The sequence below is a fragment of the Pseudopipra pipra genome, chromosome 1 (assembly GCF_036250125.1).
Source record: "Pseudopipra pipra isolate bDixPip1 chromosome 1, bDixPip1.hap1, whole genome shotgun sequence".
NCBI lineage: Eukaryota > Metazoa > Chordata > Aves > Passeriformes > Pipridae > Pseudopipra > Pseudopipra pipra.
Window position 1 is genome coordinate 57,360,107 of NC_087549.1, and position 19,325 is coordinate 57,379,431.

Consider the following 19,325-nt stretch of genomic DNA (forward strand, 5'->3'; position numbering starts at 1 on the left):
TATTATAAAATAATTGGAACACTAGGACACACAGATATGTTTCAAATATTTTCCTTTCTAAATACATGGCATGTTTGTTTCTCTAATTTCACATATCTGTGTGTGAGTTGAAATTCCCTCTTTTATATTTTGTCAATCTTTTGACAATAATCTGACTCTTAAGAGACTATAATTGAGAGACAATATTTTGGAAGTTAAATAAAATAATGAATAATTCTCAAAGGCATTTTGCACATAAAAATTCAAATATTACTTTGGAAAATGTAATTAGTTGAGCAATAGAACTGGGAAAAAAACAAGCTTACTGAGTTTGTCAGTTTTTATTTCTTACTGATTGGAGTAGAAGAAAAACCTTCTAACAGAGATGATAGAAAGTTGCAAATGAAGTGTACAGAGTTTAAATATATCGTTATATAGTTCTATGTGCTGTTCTACCAGAGTACAAACTTTCAGTTCTCACAAATAAACCTTAGTGCTTAGACAAATTAGATTACTTCAAGGCTGCAATGAACAGATATTTACTGCAGATCAGGTGATAAGTTTGTACCAAAGCATTCATAAATGAAACAAAGCAGCCATTAAAATTTGGGCTAATTAGTTATGCTTTAGCAACCTATTTATCTGCCTGAGTAAGCCTGAGGAGTTTTTATGTGTTCACTTGTATTGTTTAGATCATTTCTGTTTTTTAAACAAGTAATCTGTATTTGTTCCTTCTTGAGTAATTCTAAATAAGAAGCTAAACATTTATTTTAATCAGGTAGTGTTTAACTTTTAAAGCAGCAGGTGTTGTGCAGCATCAGAAAATAGATATATAGAACAAAAAAAAGTGTTTTTTTCAACAGTGAAAGAGAACTTGCCAATCTACAACAGCAGAAGGACACAAGAAACATACCTCCCTGCGTACCATGCTACATTCAGATTGATCCAGAAGGATGTTTATCACTGTTCCCCACAGGCCTCCTGAAATATTCTGGCAACTTTCTGCTAAAGCAATACATCCTACTTCAAGAGATGTAAGAGCTGATCCTATTCCAAGTGCTGTAAATCTGACCTAGTACATATAAACAGAACACAAAGTGATATTTCTTATGACAATTAGGAACACTTTTTTTTTATTATTAAGTTGTATCAGCTGAATCTGGAGCTTAAGGGAATCACTTAAAAAAGGAACAACCTCTTTTCCCGTATTTCTCTGGCTCTATACTCATAATCACAACTATGTGTATGCAAAACGACAAAATTAAAGTATATTAAGTATTCAAAAATCTATAAGATAATCTTTAATATTCTTCATATTTTACCCCTTGCAAATAGTTCCATTTAGCAAATTCATATATTTTAACAGAGTCGCATCAAATACATTTGCTCTAAATCTTTAGTTCATATAAATGTTTTTGCTTTGTAGCTAAGTAACAGCAATGTCAATGAAAACTGCCTATGAATCATGACTGTGAACGACTAATGAAAGCATAGAAGATGTAGGAAAGGATTTCTCAGATGATGTTTATTGGAAACACTCTCTCTACTGTATTATTACTGTTATTTAGGCTCCAGTCAGTAACATTTTAAATAATTCAAACCAGCAGTTTCAATATTAAATTAATGAAGCAAAAATTTTCCAAATGTTTAAGGGTCAAAATAAGATATGAACTTAATATTGCATTAACTAACCTCAGGGTCTCTATCTACCCATAAAGGAACCAGCCATGCCAGACCTAGATGAGAGAGAACTTGTTCTTCACTGTTATCATAAGGCAAAGACCAAAGAGATATCCAGTCCTGATTAGAAAAACAGAAAACAAATTAGGACATTTTTTTATAAATCTTTCAATCCACAGTGGTCTACCAACAGCCTGAGCTATCAACTATATATACTAAAGCACTTTAAACACACACAACACTAATATTCCAGGAAAAAGATTCTGCACCTATAAACATTTATTTAACTTGCTGGCTTTATCTACAGGATAAAATTAAATTGTGTCTTCTTCTTCAGAGAATGAGGACAGCAGTGCTAAAAGGAGATTTAATATTGCTCTTGAAACACTGGGATAATTATTTCCATTCAAAATTTACTCCTTACCTGTTTTATTTTTGCTTATTTTAACATCTGTCTTCCTCTCTTATAAATATGCAGAAAACTACCAAATAAGAATGTGCTTTTATTTCTTTGCTCATAATTCATTATTTTCTTCATGTGATGCCTTAAGATCCTTAAGATCTCAATATCCTAGTACACAGAATTTTAATAATACCACTTTATAATGGTGGCAACGAATCACTCTTTCACATGCTTCACACCAAATTCTTGAAATATTGTTTAGTGTTCTTCTCAAGGATTTCAATGGAGAAAAATTCTAGCAAGAACATGCAATCTGTAGATGTACCTAAAGAACATAATAAGCACATTCCTTGATATAATCTTAGCCAAAACTATCCAAGAGGGCCCAGAACCCTGGAAAACGGTCCAGGCAGGACAGAGGGAGTTGATGAAGATGAAGGTGGGATGAAGTATTGTTTTTTTGGGACCACCGATCCAGTTCTGGGAGACGTGCCTGTGGAGAGGTCCTGGGGGCAAACAATTTTTGGGCTGGGTATATCTTCATGAGGTAATAGTTAGATATTATAATTAGATGATATTTTTATTTTCTAAAAGTCGTGTGTGTGTGAGGGGGAGTGCATATGCCATCTTTGTGCACCTAAGACATCTTATTAAAGGGCTGGTTTTTACCCTTCTATACTAACATTGTCCAGAGAATTATTTCTTTGATTTTAGGCAACACATGTACCTGCTGCATGATGAAATAAAGTCTTGCAGACTACCACATACTACTTAGCTGCAGATTCCATGAAATTGTACTTGACTTTGCAAATCAATTTCTTTACCTCAGGCAAAAAAAAAAACAAACCAACAACAAACCATACCTGCAAAATGCTGTGTTTTAACCATGGCACTGCACAAACAATGCATTAAGTTCATAATGAACCATGACAACCAAAATTTTATGTATGCATCTTTCATAATCTCAGTTCTGTATATTTTTATACAGTAGGTAACTAGCGTTTCATTTAGATAACTAATGTTTCATTTCAAACAAAGTATTTTACATGGATTTTCTCAGTATACACAATATCGATTACAAAAAGTGCTGTAGTTTATAACCTCTAAATTTGGGGAGGGAGAAAATTAAAATACGAAATTGAATAAAAAATTAGGTCAACGAAGCACAACCAGTGAAATGTTACCACAGCAAACAAACAAAATCTTGCAGCAATTCTAGTACCCTCTAAGTACATGCTCTATTTCTCACGTACTCCTACAAATATCTGTAAGTAACTTCTGTCCATCAGTATAAGGTAAAGGATCTTATGTCTGACTTAACAAGGTGGCTCTTCAAATAACAAATAAACAAAGTGGTTCATAACAATGATATAGAAAAAAAATGCCTTAACTAGTTTTAATTGCAAGTCATTAGACTGTGCATTTTAAGTTAGGGGATTTTTTTTTTAAAGTAACTGTTATCCAGAGTACTTTTATATAACATTGCTTGCACAGAGGAAGGATAATTTTGTATTTCTCTTTCCAGCAGGACTTAACACTAAATCATCATGTGATTGTAAACAACAGCCAGGATTTAAAGTTTCTTTGAGAATATAAGTTACTAATACAGTCTAGACAGTAACAATGTTGTATAGAGAGATTATGATTCAGAAACACAAGAAAACTACACTCATCCTTATGTTACTATGTATATTATTCTACAATAATGATATTAAAAAAAAAATCAGTTCAAGTTCACTCCTTCATCCATGTATTTATAATCTAATTATTTGGAGGCTGCAGTCTTCCTGCAGTGTACTTAATACTCTGTCGCCCTGCAATTTTAATAAACTCTGTTAGTACTTAATATCTTGAGAAAGGAGTAGAGAATTGAAGAAACAGACATCTGGAATGTGGAGAGGCAGGTATATTGCTATTTCTAGTTACATGTCTGGTTAATCATAATGAAAGGTTTTCACTTATGGCTATCACAGATATTAATAGGAGTGGATTTTAACTCTCTAAAATCATTACATTTAATTGCTAAATTTGCTTTAACTGCTTCAGGATGGCTATTTTTTCCCAAAACTCTCATAAATCTAGCTCAAAATCTGCACATGAACACAAAGAACAGACATGAATTTTGCTTATAAGCAATGATAGCTCCTTTTATCCAGCAGTCCTTCCTTCATGTATACATACATATACACAAGTGAAAGAATATACACATGTATGTTTAAACACGTTAGAAAGCCTGTTATCTGTAGGCTGAAGAAATAATGATGCTGTAAATCCTTAAATATATTCATCCTATATAAAATCATGATTTTTCATTTTTTATAAAAATAAAATCATATTCTTTACTTTCTGAAAGAGGGCCTTACAAAATCCACAGAATTATGTACAAAATAATTTCAGTAAGGCTAGAACTGATTATTCGGCCTATCCTGCACATTTATCTGGCATAATATACCAAATGAGTGAGATCAGCACTTATAAGACATCTTCCCCACCATGTATGAAAATTCTCATTTAACTTTAGGAGTTAAAATATATCTGTGCTTAGCCCTCACAAATGACAAGATAAGGACAATTGTAACACACTCACCGTATCCTTGGCTTGAGCCATCATCTCATGAGATAAGTGAAGCAAGCAAAGAACTGTGCTTTTCGTAACACCTTTTCCCATGAAGGACATGGCATTTCCCCCCCATTCAACATAAAACGATGAGATGACCTAGGAGTGGGGGTACAAGTTCATGGCAGCTTTACTGTAAGCAGTATACAAAGAGAGTACAAACTGCCTTACACACTAAATCATAATTTAAACTCATGAAAAGATGACAGATTTTTAGTTGAATTATAAGAATTTCTTTATTTCTGAGTCATTCGGTCATGTGATCATTTCCCATACAGTTAAACTTCAGAAGATCTGTGGGTTTTATTTGTGTATTCAAATGAAGAATGCAGTCAAGCTTAATAATAAGCACAAAATTGAAACAGAAACCTAGAAGTTTCTATTAATGGACCTGAAAGTCCATTTATTGTTCCCAGGGTTTCTTTCGCTGTTTGGAATTAAAAATAAAATTTCTTTTCAAAATTCTGTGTTCAAGGAAAAGGGTCATTTATATCTTTTATTGTGATTTGAATTGGATTAAATTTATCAGCTTTCTATATCAAATACTAAGAAACAGAAATAAAGGTCACTGGATCATAACGTAAAATAAACTCTCTGACCAAATATCTAGTCATACTTACTAAAATAAAAGGCATGTTGCTTTCAACAAAACATGCCCAAAAATACCGTTTAAAAAATAATAATCTAAAAACCTACACTTCTAGATGTATTTTTCTCCTCAGAACACAGCAATTTAAACCTCTACATTTTTGCTGTTGTTCTTTCTTCCAGTGTCCCATTTTGCCAAAATTCTTTTAAACCCGCTTTGCCCCCTCCAGCTAAAAAAGAAATCTACATTTATTTTCATATTTGGGCCAAGTAAAACTGCATAACTCTTCTGCACATAGACCTTATGCATCACTAGTTGATTTCATTCCATATTTATTACTATTTTGTCCAATAATAATCTTTCTTTCGCATGACAACATCTATAACCTTGGTGCCATTTTTAGTGTAGACTTCAAGTCACAGAGCTCATCTAATCAAATAAGTCTAAAACATTTATTTCTTTTTACTCAAGAAATCTTGGAAAGTTAAGACTTACCCCTAAAATGCTGTATCCTTTTTTCATCACAAACATGATTATCATCTATATACTATTCTTCCAGACACTTATCTGGTTGCAATCCACATGATTCAGATTACAAATGAATTAAAACTACGTTAAAGCTTTTCAAGCTCCTACCAGGACAACAAATAGATTTTGGTATTTGAAACTGAAAACTTTTAAATGTACGTTAACTTTCTGGTAAACAAACAGAAAGCCGGAACTATGCTTTTCCTATAGTTTTAAGAAGACTGGAATTTTCAAAATATATAATTTTAGGAGCAAAAACTAGCTGTCTACCACATCCATGGATTTAGGAAATTAATAAGAACACTGAAAACAAGAAAAAATTTTGGCTTCCCAACAACTGCAGGCTCTTTGCTGCTTTCTCTGTGTTAACAACCTATCTAATCGGTTACTGTGCCCCCAGACCACCTTTCATACATGGATCTTGCTTGTGGGAGATTATCTGGGATTTTTCCTCCTAGCATTTTAGTCATTAAAAACATCACTAATTTTTCATCTTGCTTTTAAGTCACTTGGTATTACCTCTTAAACCAGTGATGAAAGCACATATACTACAACTAACCTTCATAACTATAGATAAACATCACTCAATCTGGTCTCCATTCTTTTTGTATTTACTTGGCAGGAAAAAGCATCCTTCCCATACGTATTCCTAGTGATGACATTTACTAGAAGTACATTGTAAAGAGTATAGTGCCATTAGTTACACAGTTCTTTACAAGCATTCAAACCCAAAGCTAAGTAAGAAGATAGGCTACTTACCTCAAGAAGACCTGTCAAATATTTCTTACAAATTGTGACAGGTTCAACTTCAGCAGAATATGTACTCCAGTCTGGAAGCGCTGTAACATGTACCATTCCTCGTAATGTTCTCTCCAATGAAGGAAGCCCATAAAAATGTGGTGCATCTGTTAGCCTTAAGCATTGAAGCAGCTTCAGAGCGAGCTCTGTTCTGAAACAGCCAGCAAGTTCCAAGCCCTCTCTGGTTTAATTGTAAAAAATCAGAAAAGATCAACCTTCAACATGAAGCTCATACAATGAATCATTTTGCAAGAGGCCAAGGCCTCCTTCTTCTTACTGTTAGTCTGTGAGGCTCAGCATATCAATTAGTTAACATTGTGTTAAACAGAGAATAACAAGGAATTAAATTTGACATTTCTAGCTTCACCCAGGTTCTGAAAACAAAACATCGCATCTGATTACAACAGGGCTGCTTAACTAAAAAAAGACCAATGAGATACAACTCTCATTATTAAGGAGCATGTTAAATAAAGACTAAGAGATTGAGGGCGATGGATGACACAATGTGAAGAGTTGCAAAGCTTAGTTACAGAATCACAGAATATTCTGAGTTGCAACTCATACGCGAACAGCTTGTTACAATTATGTTTGTTCTGGTCCAAGAGACAAGTTTAAAAATATTTCCCACAAAACACAATAAATATAGAATTCAGTACATAAAAAATACAGGAGTGTAAGATACAATTAGCAGGGATTTCTCTAATACGCCCCTTTTACTGCTGTCAACATTTTTAGAAAACAACCACCTGGGAATAACGAAGAAGGTAACAATTTGAAAGTATCTTCACAAACAGTTATCTTGTGGCACTTAAATAAATAAATATTATCTTAAGCTGAAATTTTAGTAGCTCTTAGAATACACTTGGACAGAGAGATTTAGCGTGGGAGAAGTTTTATGAGAAATTTGAATTAAAAATAATATAGCAATTTCTGTGTTTGCTTAATTGACAGAAATAGGTTGGAAGTTGATGCTAAAAGTAGTTGTCCTAAATAGGCCAAAAAGGAGTTCAACGAATATAAACATTTCTTCATATTTCAAATATTTCAATATTTTACTTTGCTATGAATGCATGTTACAAAATCAGTGAAGTTACCATTTGCTCATGCAAATTTCCAGCAGTGAAAAAGAAATAGCCTGTCTTCTCCATGCAATTAATTTAATTATCCAGTTGCTGAAAAGTGACCACTAGCATATACTCTTTCCAGTTTCCTAGTTAACTCCCTAATTTTCCTGTGAAAAGGACTACCTAATGTTGATCTTCACTTCAAGAAGTGTATATTACATTTTTACAGTTCAGAACAATTGAGTCGTAATTATATTCAAATTGTGACCGAAATTCAGCAGCAACAGGTTTTATGATTCCCAGGCAGAATTACACAGGCAGGTCCATTTACACTGTACCTGTCAGTCACTGACATGGAACAAACTAATAACATGTTGAAAAGACGAATGAGTTCCTTATCCAGTCGCTGCCTGACAGCAGTCTGTGTTTCATCTATTTCATCCCGCACTTGGGATTCTGGTCGCACCAGGAGACCCAAAAGGGATTTTGACTTCTAAATGAAACAAATAAAAATACAGTCACATAATGCATTGTTTAAACACTATTTTAATACCCGCATTAAAGCCATTTTTCTGCTGAACACTCGCAAATTGCACACATTATAAATCACAAATTCCATTATTATTTTACTAAGAAGTAACTCTGTAAAAAGCACAGTGAAAAATTCCTATAATTACTAATACCTTGAATCTACTAAATGTCATAACAGAATCCACTGCTAAGGCTTTCAAAATTTCCTGTCATTAAGCACAGTGTATTTTGAAGCATGAAAGAAAACTCAAAGTTACATACAGAAATAACCTGCAACAAAAAAACAGATCCCCAAAAAACAGAAAACAAAATAGTAGCAATATTAGTTCAGGTTGTATGTCTCAGCTGCTTGAAAGACTTTACATCATATGGTTTTAAGTTTTTATATTAACATATTGAATGGGCCATACTTAAAAAAATTTATAGGCTTCCCAACTACCAATATAAATTGAAGTACCTGTAGTCTATAAGTAATTGAATTTAGGTCTGCTAGCACTTCTTCCTAAATGTTTAGATTGTTTTCAAATGGGAAAATGCAAGTGCAAGCAGACTATATTTAACATAAGATCCCTTTGTAAGACCATGAATGATCTTTCATGTAGGCAGGATGGCCTTGCTTTGTAAGGAACAGTACTTTACAAACTTTTAAAACTTCAGCCATTGCTTAATCCTTGGCATTTAACTATTGTTTTTATACAGCAATACTAAATTATTATATTTCAACAATTATAATAAAAGTTGTTTTACATTGCTTTATGATGTTCTTTTCTTATTTGTTTCTACAATTTCCAATTTTACACTTTTTAAATGAACAGATCTCAAATATAAAGCACAGGAGTCAAGAAAAACTGAAAAAAAATTCCATTCTTTAAATATTACACATGCATTTTACTTACAGCAATTAAAATATAACACTCATATAATACCGTCTTTGTGCTTATAAAATATTTTACTTAGACATATTATAACCATCTGAAGTCAGAACTTTATTGGCAAACACACTGGAAGCAAAAACTTCAGTCCTAACTTTCAGTTCTTGTTCTTAATGTGAGACAGATAATGTTCATTTATCTCTTTTTGCCAAATGGAAGGTTCCAACACAATTGTATGGAACCTCATTCTTTCAGTTAAATAAATAATATATATGTAGCTATGTACCTAAGCATAATCTTATGCAACTCTATATGTATTCAAGTATAGTTACATAGTCAATCAAATCATAGAAATATATACAGCCCCATTCTTACATTTTTAAGCAATGACTTCAAGATCCACTTTAGATGGTCTGACTCCAGACTTGATTTCTGCTCTCTAAGTAATTTATTTAAAAATCTTAAAACATCTACTAAAAGCTTTTCATCCTCCACAGAAGCTGGAAGCACTTGTAGAAACCTGCAATGTAAATAAACATACTTTCATAGTTGTAGCACATTAAAAGAGATTTTAAAATCTCAGGCTAATAGAACTGAAGTCACCTGCAAATGTAAAATTATATAGAGCAAATATGTATATTACACATATTCACATATAGCAAATATGAAATTATACTAATATATTATACATATAATGTATTAAATATATCTAAGTAATTTGACAAAAAATATTGACTATATTAAATTATAATATTACTGTATTACTGTAATTCAAATTTTTATGTATCTTTTAAAATGTATTTACACATAGTAAACATGTAATTCTGTATAATAAAAGGTCACAGACAGGAAAGAAAAAGTTAACTAGCTATTACATACAAGCATTTAATAATAATAGCAAAGCTTACCTATGCATTTTAAACAATCCTTATTTTAAATATATTTTAAATATTTGATGGTTTTGTGCACGTAAATTACAAATTCATGTAATTTTTGAGATTGGAAGGGACTTCTGGGGGTCACCTGGTCCTGCCACCCTGCTCATGAAGGGACACCTGCAGCTGGTTGCTCAAGACCATGTCCAGACGCCTTTCGAGTAACTCCAAGGATGGAGACGCCATAACTTCTCTTTCGACCTGTGCCAGTGCTTGGTGACCTTCACAGTGAAAAAGTGTTTCCTGATGTCCAGCAGAAACCCGCTGTGCTTCAGTTTGTGGCCATTGCCTGAAAAGAGCCTGGTCTCATCTTCTTTCTAACTTCTTGTCTGGTACTAGTACACAGTGATAAGGTCCTTGCTCTGAGTCTTCTCTAGATTTATCAGTCCTAGTTCTCTCATCCTTTCCTATAGGAATGATGCTCCAGTCTTCCATCATCTTCGTGGTTCTTCATTGGATTCTCTTCTCTATGTATTATCCATATGATTCTCTATTATACTGGGAAGTCCAAAATTGGACAGAGCACTCCAGATGTAGCCTCACGAGTACTGAATAGAGAGGAAGGATCACCTGCCTCAACCTGCTGCTGACACTCTTCCTAAAGTAGCCCAGCATACCACTTGCCTTCTTTGCTGCAAGGGCACATTGCTGGCTCACGTTCAGCTTGGTGTCTACAAGGACTCCCAGGTCCTTTTCTGCAAAGTTGCTTTCCAGCTTGGTGAACCCCAGCATATATATCAACTCCAGAAATTTAAAATATGAAAAGTAGGAATTCTACCATTTTGGCATCACAATCTTTAATGGATATTTGTAGTCAATATGCTTACCTGCTTATTGCTTTTTGCCAAACAAAGCTCTTTAAAGTGGTTCCACAAGATCCAGAACTGCATTTTAAAGCAAGTCTATCATTCAGAATATAGAAACTAAGCCTAGTGACAGCAGTCCTAACATCCCTGTGGGATGCTGCTTGAATGATTGAATTAAGACAGTCTTGCAGTCCATAGTTTGTATGAGATATTTTCAGTATAAGAATATCTTCTGGGGATAGCTTTAGCGAGTCTAAAAATCTGAAAAGGCATAGAGAAAAATCATTAAAAGTCACTATCCTTACGAACTGTTTCAGAGAGTGCTGACTCCTTCCTTTTCCTGTTTAAATGAGAAGACAAAACAAAAATTGCCTTAAAAATTTAATTTTGTTAACCAATTCTTTCTTCAAAAAAACCTCAACAACAAAAACACCAACACATTTAAATCATGAAGCGTTTCGGCTGTTTTGAAAACTGACACCTTTCAAAAAATTACCCAAAAGGTGCTATTTCCATTGTTTGTAACAAACTTTTTCTCCACGTTATTGCAAATGTTGGTCACTTGGGCTATTCTATTTTCCTATTTTCTTTTTAAGAAATTGCTTTGTTTTTGCAAGAGGGCACTTAAAATTGAAGTGACTTATCAGATCAATAACTGCAGTTTCCAGTGGTAGTTTTTTACTAATAAAACCTGTAGGACCCTTTAAAGGACACAAGCAAAACCTAAAAAAATGTGGAGATGGACAGAGATATAGATACAAGCATTTCAGTCCTATTAAATCAGGAATCTGCTGAGACATTGAGTTCTGTGTACAAAATAGTCTCAAAGAGAGAAACCATGCTCAATCAAGGGCTAACCAAAGGAAGAAAAGGAGAATTTTCTTCATTATCTACCCTAATTCTTAGTATTATCATTAAAAAGAATAATTCTTTGAAATTTAAATCTTCAAGGAAAGAAAAATTCATGCAACTTGATAGTTGTGGACTATATAGCAGGGGAAGACAGGTGGCTTCCTAAAGAAACACAATAACTACAAGGAACAACAGCCACAGAAACCCATTTAAAATTGTTTGATATTAGCCTCACCATCAATAAATGTTCTAGACTTCATGAATAAACGCAATTTAGGTAAAACATTAGCTGAGACAACATATCTTCATCCTCTTGGGATGCGATCCTTTATGTTTAAAAGGACAGCATTCTCAAACCAATAACAACTTGAAGTGCTGTTTGAAGTTAAAAACCTATTTAAAATTGATGGAACACTAATTTAATTGAAATATATTGGCATTTAAAATGAAAGATAAAATGACTCACGTTTCTGCTTCCTTCTCATAATCTATCAGTTGCAATAGGTTTTCAATCCCATGGTACCATGACAGATTCCAAGCCATTTTAAGCATATCTGACACAGGTTTCATAGCCAAGCACTCAGAAGACAATGGCACCACAACAGCATTAGGGCTAACTACATGATGAGCAGTGATCCTGACTGGGAGATGATACCTAAAAAAACACAAATAGAAATAATAATTTTTAAAAGTGGTTGGTGAAGGCTTTTTGTTTGCTTTTTTTAAATTAGCGCTAGCTTTTAAGCTTACAAATAAAGTTTTTGAAATTCCTTTTTCAGAAAAAAAGACTTGGAGAAAAAGCTCCATGTTAAAAAATGCTGACAACTTTTGATGTTAAATCCAAGGTTTCCCTTCATTCTCCCACCTCCATACTTCAGGAAGGACACCAAATGCAAAACAGCAAAGCAAACTGTAAAATAAACAAAGCCAACCAACCAACCAAAAAAAAAAAAAAACCAAAAAAGCACCACCAACACATACCTTCTAACAACAGCAACAGGTAAACTGAAGGCAGGTATGCCAGTATCATTACTGGTTATGCCATCAGCCCTGCAAGAGATTAAGTCATAATTATTACGCTCTCTTTTTAAGATGTGATTTTCTCCTAATGCTACACTCATTATTTCCTTATTATTTGGAGATAGATGTATTTTTCCCTTCAGATAGATATTTAATCACCCATTGATGAATAATTTGTTTATTAAACAATGTTTAATTGTTTATTAAACAATGTTTCTTCATGTTTTTGCAATATTAACATAGTTCTTAGATCACACATATATGGAATACTTGTTGCAGGTCTGCTGTACATTAAAAACCTGAATGCTTGTTTCCTTTTTTTATTAGAAAAAAAATATGCATTATAATTCTTTTCAGTATATTTCATGTGTATGAATTCTAAAAACATATGTTTTTCTCATGTATATGCATATTTTAAATAATAAAATATCATAAGCTGACATTTTTAAAGACAACTGCCACACTTAAAAGCCAAAGTAGATAGAAGAATTCTAATTAAGCTAAGTTAAAAAAAAACATGACTACACATAGCTATTTGATTTATGGAGTTTCTATTTATGGAAAAGATGGATTACAGATCAATAAGGGTTTTTTTAAAAATAAAGTAAACTTCGAATTCACACTGAAGTATTCATACTGCAAAAATATGCCATGTAGACCTAGACAGCATGTAACCCAAATATTGAAACAATTTTGTTGGGACTACAAATATGTGATTTTGGATCTATAAAAGTTTGAGGCATAACTTGTTTGGAGATATACAAAACCTAATTTCAATTAAAACCTAAAAATTTGACTAGAGAATATGTTATTAAGTAACTGGTTTTCATACCATGTTTCTGTTCTTGCTACTTCATCAAACAACAGAAGACAAAGCAATACTGTAGTTTCAGTTAAAACAGCATGATCACTTTGGAGTATCAGGGAAACTGAATAAAATAAAGACAATTAAAAATGTATTAGGAAAATGTTAACAATAATATATAGGACACTAGTTGAAAGCAATTGCTTTCTTCATTTTTTGCCAACATCTCAAGCAGATACCACAACATGGGTATCACGAGCACACAGCGATTTTTCTTCTAAATACTAGACTCTGAAGAGACCCAAAGTTCTTAAGAAGGTGTTTGGTTAAACATCTAACCATCTTTCCACACAGGTACTACAGTCAAAATACAATCTTTACCTCTGAATAGTAAAAGCAGTACAGTTGATTGCTGTGCTAGGGACAGGCGAATAACTGGATCAGCACACACAAGTTTGCGTAAGAGTGTTAGACATGGTAACACTATGGATTCCATAAGCTGCAGGAACAGAGAAAAAAATTAAATAGAAATAACTTTGAGTATAATCTAGTATGAAGTGCTTAATACAAACTAACATGACATTAACCAATACATTCCATCATTTGTAATAGAGAAGCTAGAACTTCCTTAGATAAGCACGTTTCATCCAGATGGTAACTGCATATTCATTGAAAAAAAATTTATTCACTTTTGGTTTTATTTTATTATTAATTGACAGTCATTTTATTGATCTCCAGCTTCATAACACAATTATAACATTTGCTTTCAAATTATGTATTTTTAAGAAGGATATAAAAAAACCCTAAATATTTACAACCATGTAAGTTTATTCATTTTTTAAATGCAAATAATTTATTCTATCACATTCATTTTCTAGTCCCAGCCTCTCAGATCACAAGATCTAGGAATGGAAAGCAGTTTGCTAACAGTTAAAAGTCTCAGTGAATGACCAAAAATATGACCAAAGTCATGGTTTCTAAGAATGAGAAGACAGTATTCCTTTCGAAGTATCATTACTTTGCCCATGAGTTTCTGCCTTTAAAATTTGTTTTCTAAACTTCATCAACAAATACAGTTTAGTTTAATACTCAATGAACAAAAACCTACTTATTTAGTATGGAAGGTCTTTTGCACAGCTATACATAAAGTTTTATTTTAAATGGTGCTTTTCCTGCCTACTACTTCTTTTATCCTTTTCTTGGTAGCCACTTTTCTAAGAACACATAAGATTTTTTGTTGGTTTTTCTTCGTTATTGATTTTAGGATGAAATAAGAAAAAAGTCATTTGAGGGGAGAACCATAATGTGGGGTAGATTCCCTCAGGATAGTGTTCTAACGTCACAGGCCCTGGAGAGTTGTTGGTTGAGCCCTTTCTGGACTAAATTAAAGTTTATAAAGGGATAACAATATTATTCTAAAGCTCATCCTAGACTCTTACTTGGCTATGAATGATCTGCTTAGGGCAATATATTTCCTACGCTTGTACTTCTGTAGTATTAAGTAATATCTACTCACTACCCACACCAAAACAATAGATGCATTACTCTTTCTCTCTTTAAAGAAAGTAAGATACTAAAAAAGTGACAATAAAAAAAACCAAACATAGTAAAAAACCAGAGGAATCCAATATTTCAATTTTTTCAACCGTGTTTGAGGGATTTACAAAAGTACTTGTACAAAGCTATCATAAACTGGACAAGACATTCCTTTATGCTACAGGGAAAAAATAATTTTAGCCACTGATCATCTAGGAAAAAAAAATTACCATTTCTGAAGAAGAATGCAATTTTTACTAGTTTGATCAGAAAAAGGAATTTTATTAAGCATCAAGCAGTTCTTTTCTCTTGTACATTTCTTGGAAAGGAATCATTACTACATAAAAAGTCTCATGGTTTCTTAAAAGAACTCAAGGTTTGGACTGCTAGACTGTGGTAACAATCCTATGCAAGCACACCAAGAAATATGCAAAAGGTTTATCCACAAAGTTACATTGAGCACCTTACAGACCAAATATGCTTGCATAAAATGATTTCAAAGAATGAATTCCAGAAAAAAATCAAGCATTAGATTAGACATATTACAAAAATGGAAAGCTCCATCATCTACAACAAATACACACTCAACTCTAAATAGGATCTTATCTTTTGAGACACTCCCTGGTGAGGTGATCTTCTACTGGTCAGAAAATTACTTATACCTGAAACTCAATATGACACATTTACAATAACATGTCATTTTAAATTATAATTTGCTTCAGAATTTAAATTTAGAGATTATGATATCTAACATAACACTTTTTTTTTTAAGGTCATTAAAATTTGGTTTTGTCTGTACTGAGAAAGCTTCAGAGAAGTTCTGGTATGCTCCAGAACCACACCATACACAGTTCTCTGGCTAACTCTTCTCATAGGTAACTCTTCTCATAGGCAAACCAATCTTCTCTCATTAAGAGAATCTTAGCATTATCAGAAATAGAATAAAATATACATTGCAATTACAATTGTTACTAAACATTTGTATTCAGTGCAGTATTAATGCACAAAAACTAGTGTTACAAGTGCAGAAAAAGGCAAAATCTACTACTGTCACGCTGCACAATGCCTGCAGAAGAACCTGCAACAATAGTTTTACCTTGCCATCCACATGTACACACTCATTAAGGTAAGCCACTATCTTTTCTATCACACCCAACTTTTTCACAATTTCATGCATCTTGGTATCTATAGGAAAAACAAAAGATAGTAAGGATGACTGGTTCCGTACAAAGTTAATATTGAACTTCTTTTTGTAAGATCACAAAGTCTTGCTGTCGAGAACAAGTTTCCAAAATTGCCAATCAACAGTAGTACAGATCTCTACCTAGGAAGGCCTCCTCGAAGTCTTGTTATGTGGCTATAGTAGCCTCTTGAACACTAGATTCTTAAATATCTTACACAACTTCCTGTAAGTCTTTTATGTTCAAGAATTACAGTAATTCCCAGTGCAACTCAATTTCAGTCAAACGAAGATTTCGCTTATTATATTTTAGAAGTGTTTAACAATTTAACATGGAACTGAAAATGGTATGAGAGTATTTTCCAGTGACACCACCCACCCTGCAGAGTATCTGGTTTATGAATACTCAACAACAAAAAAAGTATGTTATTTGAGTTGGTTGTGCTTGTTTTTAATAACTAAAAAGTGATCCTTCATATGACATTTGTCCTGATAAAGCTGCATTTTTTCCTTTACAATTTCATCCTAAGCTTTGTTTCACTTTTTGAAACATCTGAAAACTTTGGTAGCCATAGATAAATGCATTTTATGAGACAAAGTAGATATTTCCTCATTTTTGTGATAATTTTCCTGACAAAAAAAAGATGTTAATTTCAATATTATCTAAGATTTCACCTTCTCATGGTGAAAAACTTCTGTTCTATCATTAGAATTTAAACTCCTTAAAGAAAACATCCTTGAATCAGTTTGAGTACATAGAGTACAAACATCAAGGTTTGAAACTCTACAGTTGTGACGCTGCCTTGAGTGAAATAATGCTCTACGCAAGACTGCTTACTTGCATCTCAATTTGATCATATCTTCTTAATTCAATCATAACTTCTCCCCATGAGAGCAACACAACATAACTACAAAAAAAACCCGTGATTCTTCACTAAGTATAAAATCCCTTTAGTTAGCCTGTGTAATCTAAGAATTAACTTTCCTAATTAAAAAACACCACCAACAAAAACATATATTATATAAATATATATGATTGTGTATCTGAGTTAACAACAGGAAAAAATTGGAAGCTTCATTAGTTCTGAGACAGATCAACAAACTGATGAATATTAAAAAGGAAAAGCAGAAAGCAAGCCCTTGCAGAGCTTACAGAATTCAGCTTAGTCCTCTACTACCCAAGGGAGCTGTTTTATTTAAATAAGATCTCTTATTCTTGAGGGCAACAATGACAAATAACTCTTTTTTTTTTTTTATTTCAATTGGTAGATCATCTACAATAGTGCTAATATTCTGGTCCAACAATATACATAAAAATTACAAAGAGTATCCTTAGCAGAAGCATACAGAAAATGTAGCAAAACTGCAAGCTCACGAATGACCATTACATGAATACAAATTTTCTGAAGAATTTTACCTTCTAAAATGACAGCAAGCTGCTCGGCTGCAGACTTCCGTAAAACTAGGTCAACAGCATCAGAAGTCAAGATATCATGCAGCTTTTCAACAGTTTCTGCCTAAAAGTAAAACTGTGTTAGATTTGTATCCAGTATGTTATCATGACACAAAGTAACCAGCCAAATTTCCTAACAGAAAGGAGAAAACTAAAATATCTAAATTCCTTATTAGAATGTATTTGATTAAATCCCACATGCATGTAACAGCAATGGATTAGGTTATCATCTTTTTGCAACAAATCTCTACTAATACCTGTGGAATATAAGAGCCCAATAGTTTCTAGTGCACAACAGATGCAGATTTATAACAAATAACAATTTAAGTAGGACTACAGAAAGCTCAACACTACGCAGAAATGCTACATATGCTTCCAAGTCTGAAAGGAACTGACTTTTAATGGCAATAGTTAATAGGGTTAGAGAAATGGATGGTTAGGATGCAGGGAAAGAGTATAAATCAAGAGCACAATGAGCTGTCAGAATAATTTTTTTCAGAGGACAAGCATCTTAGCATTTGTTTACATATTGTTAATCTGAAAGCGTTGAGGGTAAGTAAGGAAGGATAATGGAGGGGAGATGGTAAAAATGGAAAAACAAAAGAGAAATATAAGTTTTCCCATAGGTCAAATACTCATGATTTGCTTTTCACTTTGCAAAAGCAGCAATATTAAGAAAACACAGACCTAAGTTTCTAATCTCTTTTAGAGTATAACATATCAAAAATTATTTGTGCCTGTTTCTGTAAAAATATTGATTTTGTGGGGAAACCTCTATGTGAGAAAAAAAATCAGACTATCCATGCACAATGAAATTGTTATAAAAAAAGCAGGCCTGTGTTCTTGGCACTCAAGTCTTCGCTGAAGAAAAGAAAAAAAAGGAAGTATTTTTCTTCTGATTGTTGCATAAGGTAGCATAAAAACTACTGTTAAAGTTCACACAGAAAGAATATAACAACGGATTTCTTTTTATAAAGCAAGCCGATTTGTATGAAATATTGCAAACTTCTGAAAGTTCAGTGACTAGGTAGGTAAAAGAGCTCATCAATGACACAAAATTTAGACAGAGTTTACTCACCTTAATTATTGACTCCTTTTTATCATCCAATTTTACCTCAATAGCTCTTTCTATAATAAATAAGTTTGAAATGCTGGAAAGCACATTACCATCCAGACATGGGCGTTTCAGGTTTGCCCCTTCTTCGTTCAAAAGATGGAATGCTAAATGTTTAGATGCTACAGAACGAACCCTAAATGAGCAAATAATTAAAATAAATATATAAATAATATATAAATATATACTGGAGAACTTTGGTTGTATAGTTAGAAATTAATTAGTTTATAAAATTAATGGAGGGGAGGGAAAGTAATCACCCAACTTAATATTGATCAACCTTTCAAATCAACCCACTGCATAACAATTAGTTGTTTTTTTAAGAGAAGACGTTGTTGTCATCAGCATTAGAAGACATGCTGAAATGCTACATTACTTACAACTGCTTTTTTGAGAAGAGAAGGCGCAGAGCAGCCTGTAGTCTCGTAGTTCTAGGGAGAGTACCCTCTCCTTTGTCAGAGGTTGTTTCACTCAAAGAGAGGATGCAGTTACCTAAAGTATCTTTTGTGTCAGCATAACCCTAAGGAAAACAACAAACAAAAATTTCCAAAATTAAAAAAAAA

General features: G+C 33.0%; 1 protein-coding gene across 2 annotated transcripts in view; it reads right to left on the reverse strand.

Annotated features, from left to right (window-relative positions):
* Positions 1-19,325, reverse strand: part of RTTN (rotatin) — a 77,508-nt gene that overhangs the window by 33,827 nt on the left and 24,356 nt on the right. For both annotated transcript variants that reach the window (XM_064657834.1, XM_064657844.1), the window contains 15 exons: positions 19,143-19,282; positions 18,727-18,898; positions 17,613-17,712; positions 16,112-16,200; positions 13,861-13,978; positions 13,507-13,603; positions 12,636-12,704; positions 12,121-12,309; positions 10,824-11,063; positions 9,437-9,581; positions 7,997-8,151; positions 6,556-6,775; positions 4,650-4,778; positions 1,672-1,779; positions 893-1,051 (listed from right to left, as the gene is read on the reverse strand). In XM_064657834.1, coding sequence (XP_064513904.1) covers positions 893-1,051; positions 1,672-1,779; positions 4,650-4,778; positions 6,556-6,775; positions 7,997-8,151; positions 9,437-9,581; positions 10,824-11,063; positions 12,121-12,309; positions 12,636-12,704; positions 13,507-13,603; positions 13,861-13,978; positions 16,112-16,200; positions 17,613-17,712; positions 18,727-18,898; positions 19,143-19,282 — 2,130 coding nt within the window. The remainder of the gene's footprint in view (positions 1-892; positions 1,052-1,671; positions 1,780-4,649; positions 4,779-6,555; positions 6,776-7,996; positions 8,152-9,436; positions 9,582-10,823; positions 11,064-12,120; positions 12,310-12,635; positions 12,705-13,506; positions 13,604-13,860; positions 13,979-16,111; positions 16,201-17,612; positions 17,713-18,726; positions 18,899-19,142; positions 19,283-19,325) is intronic.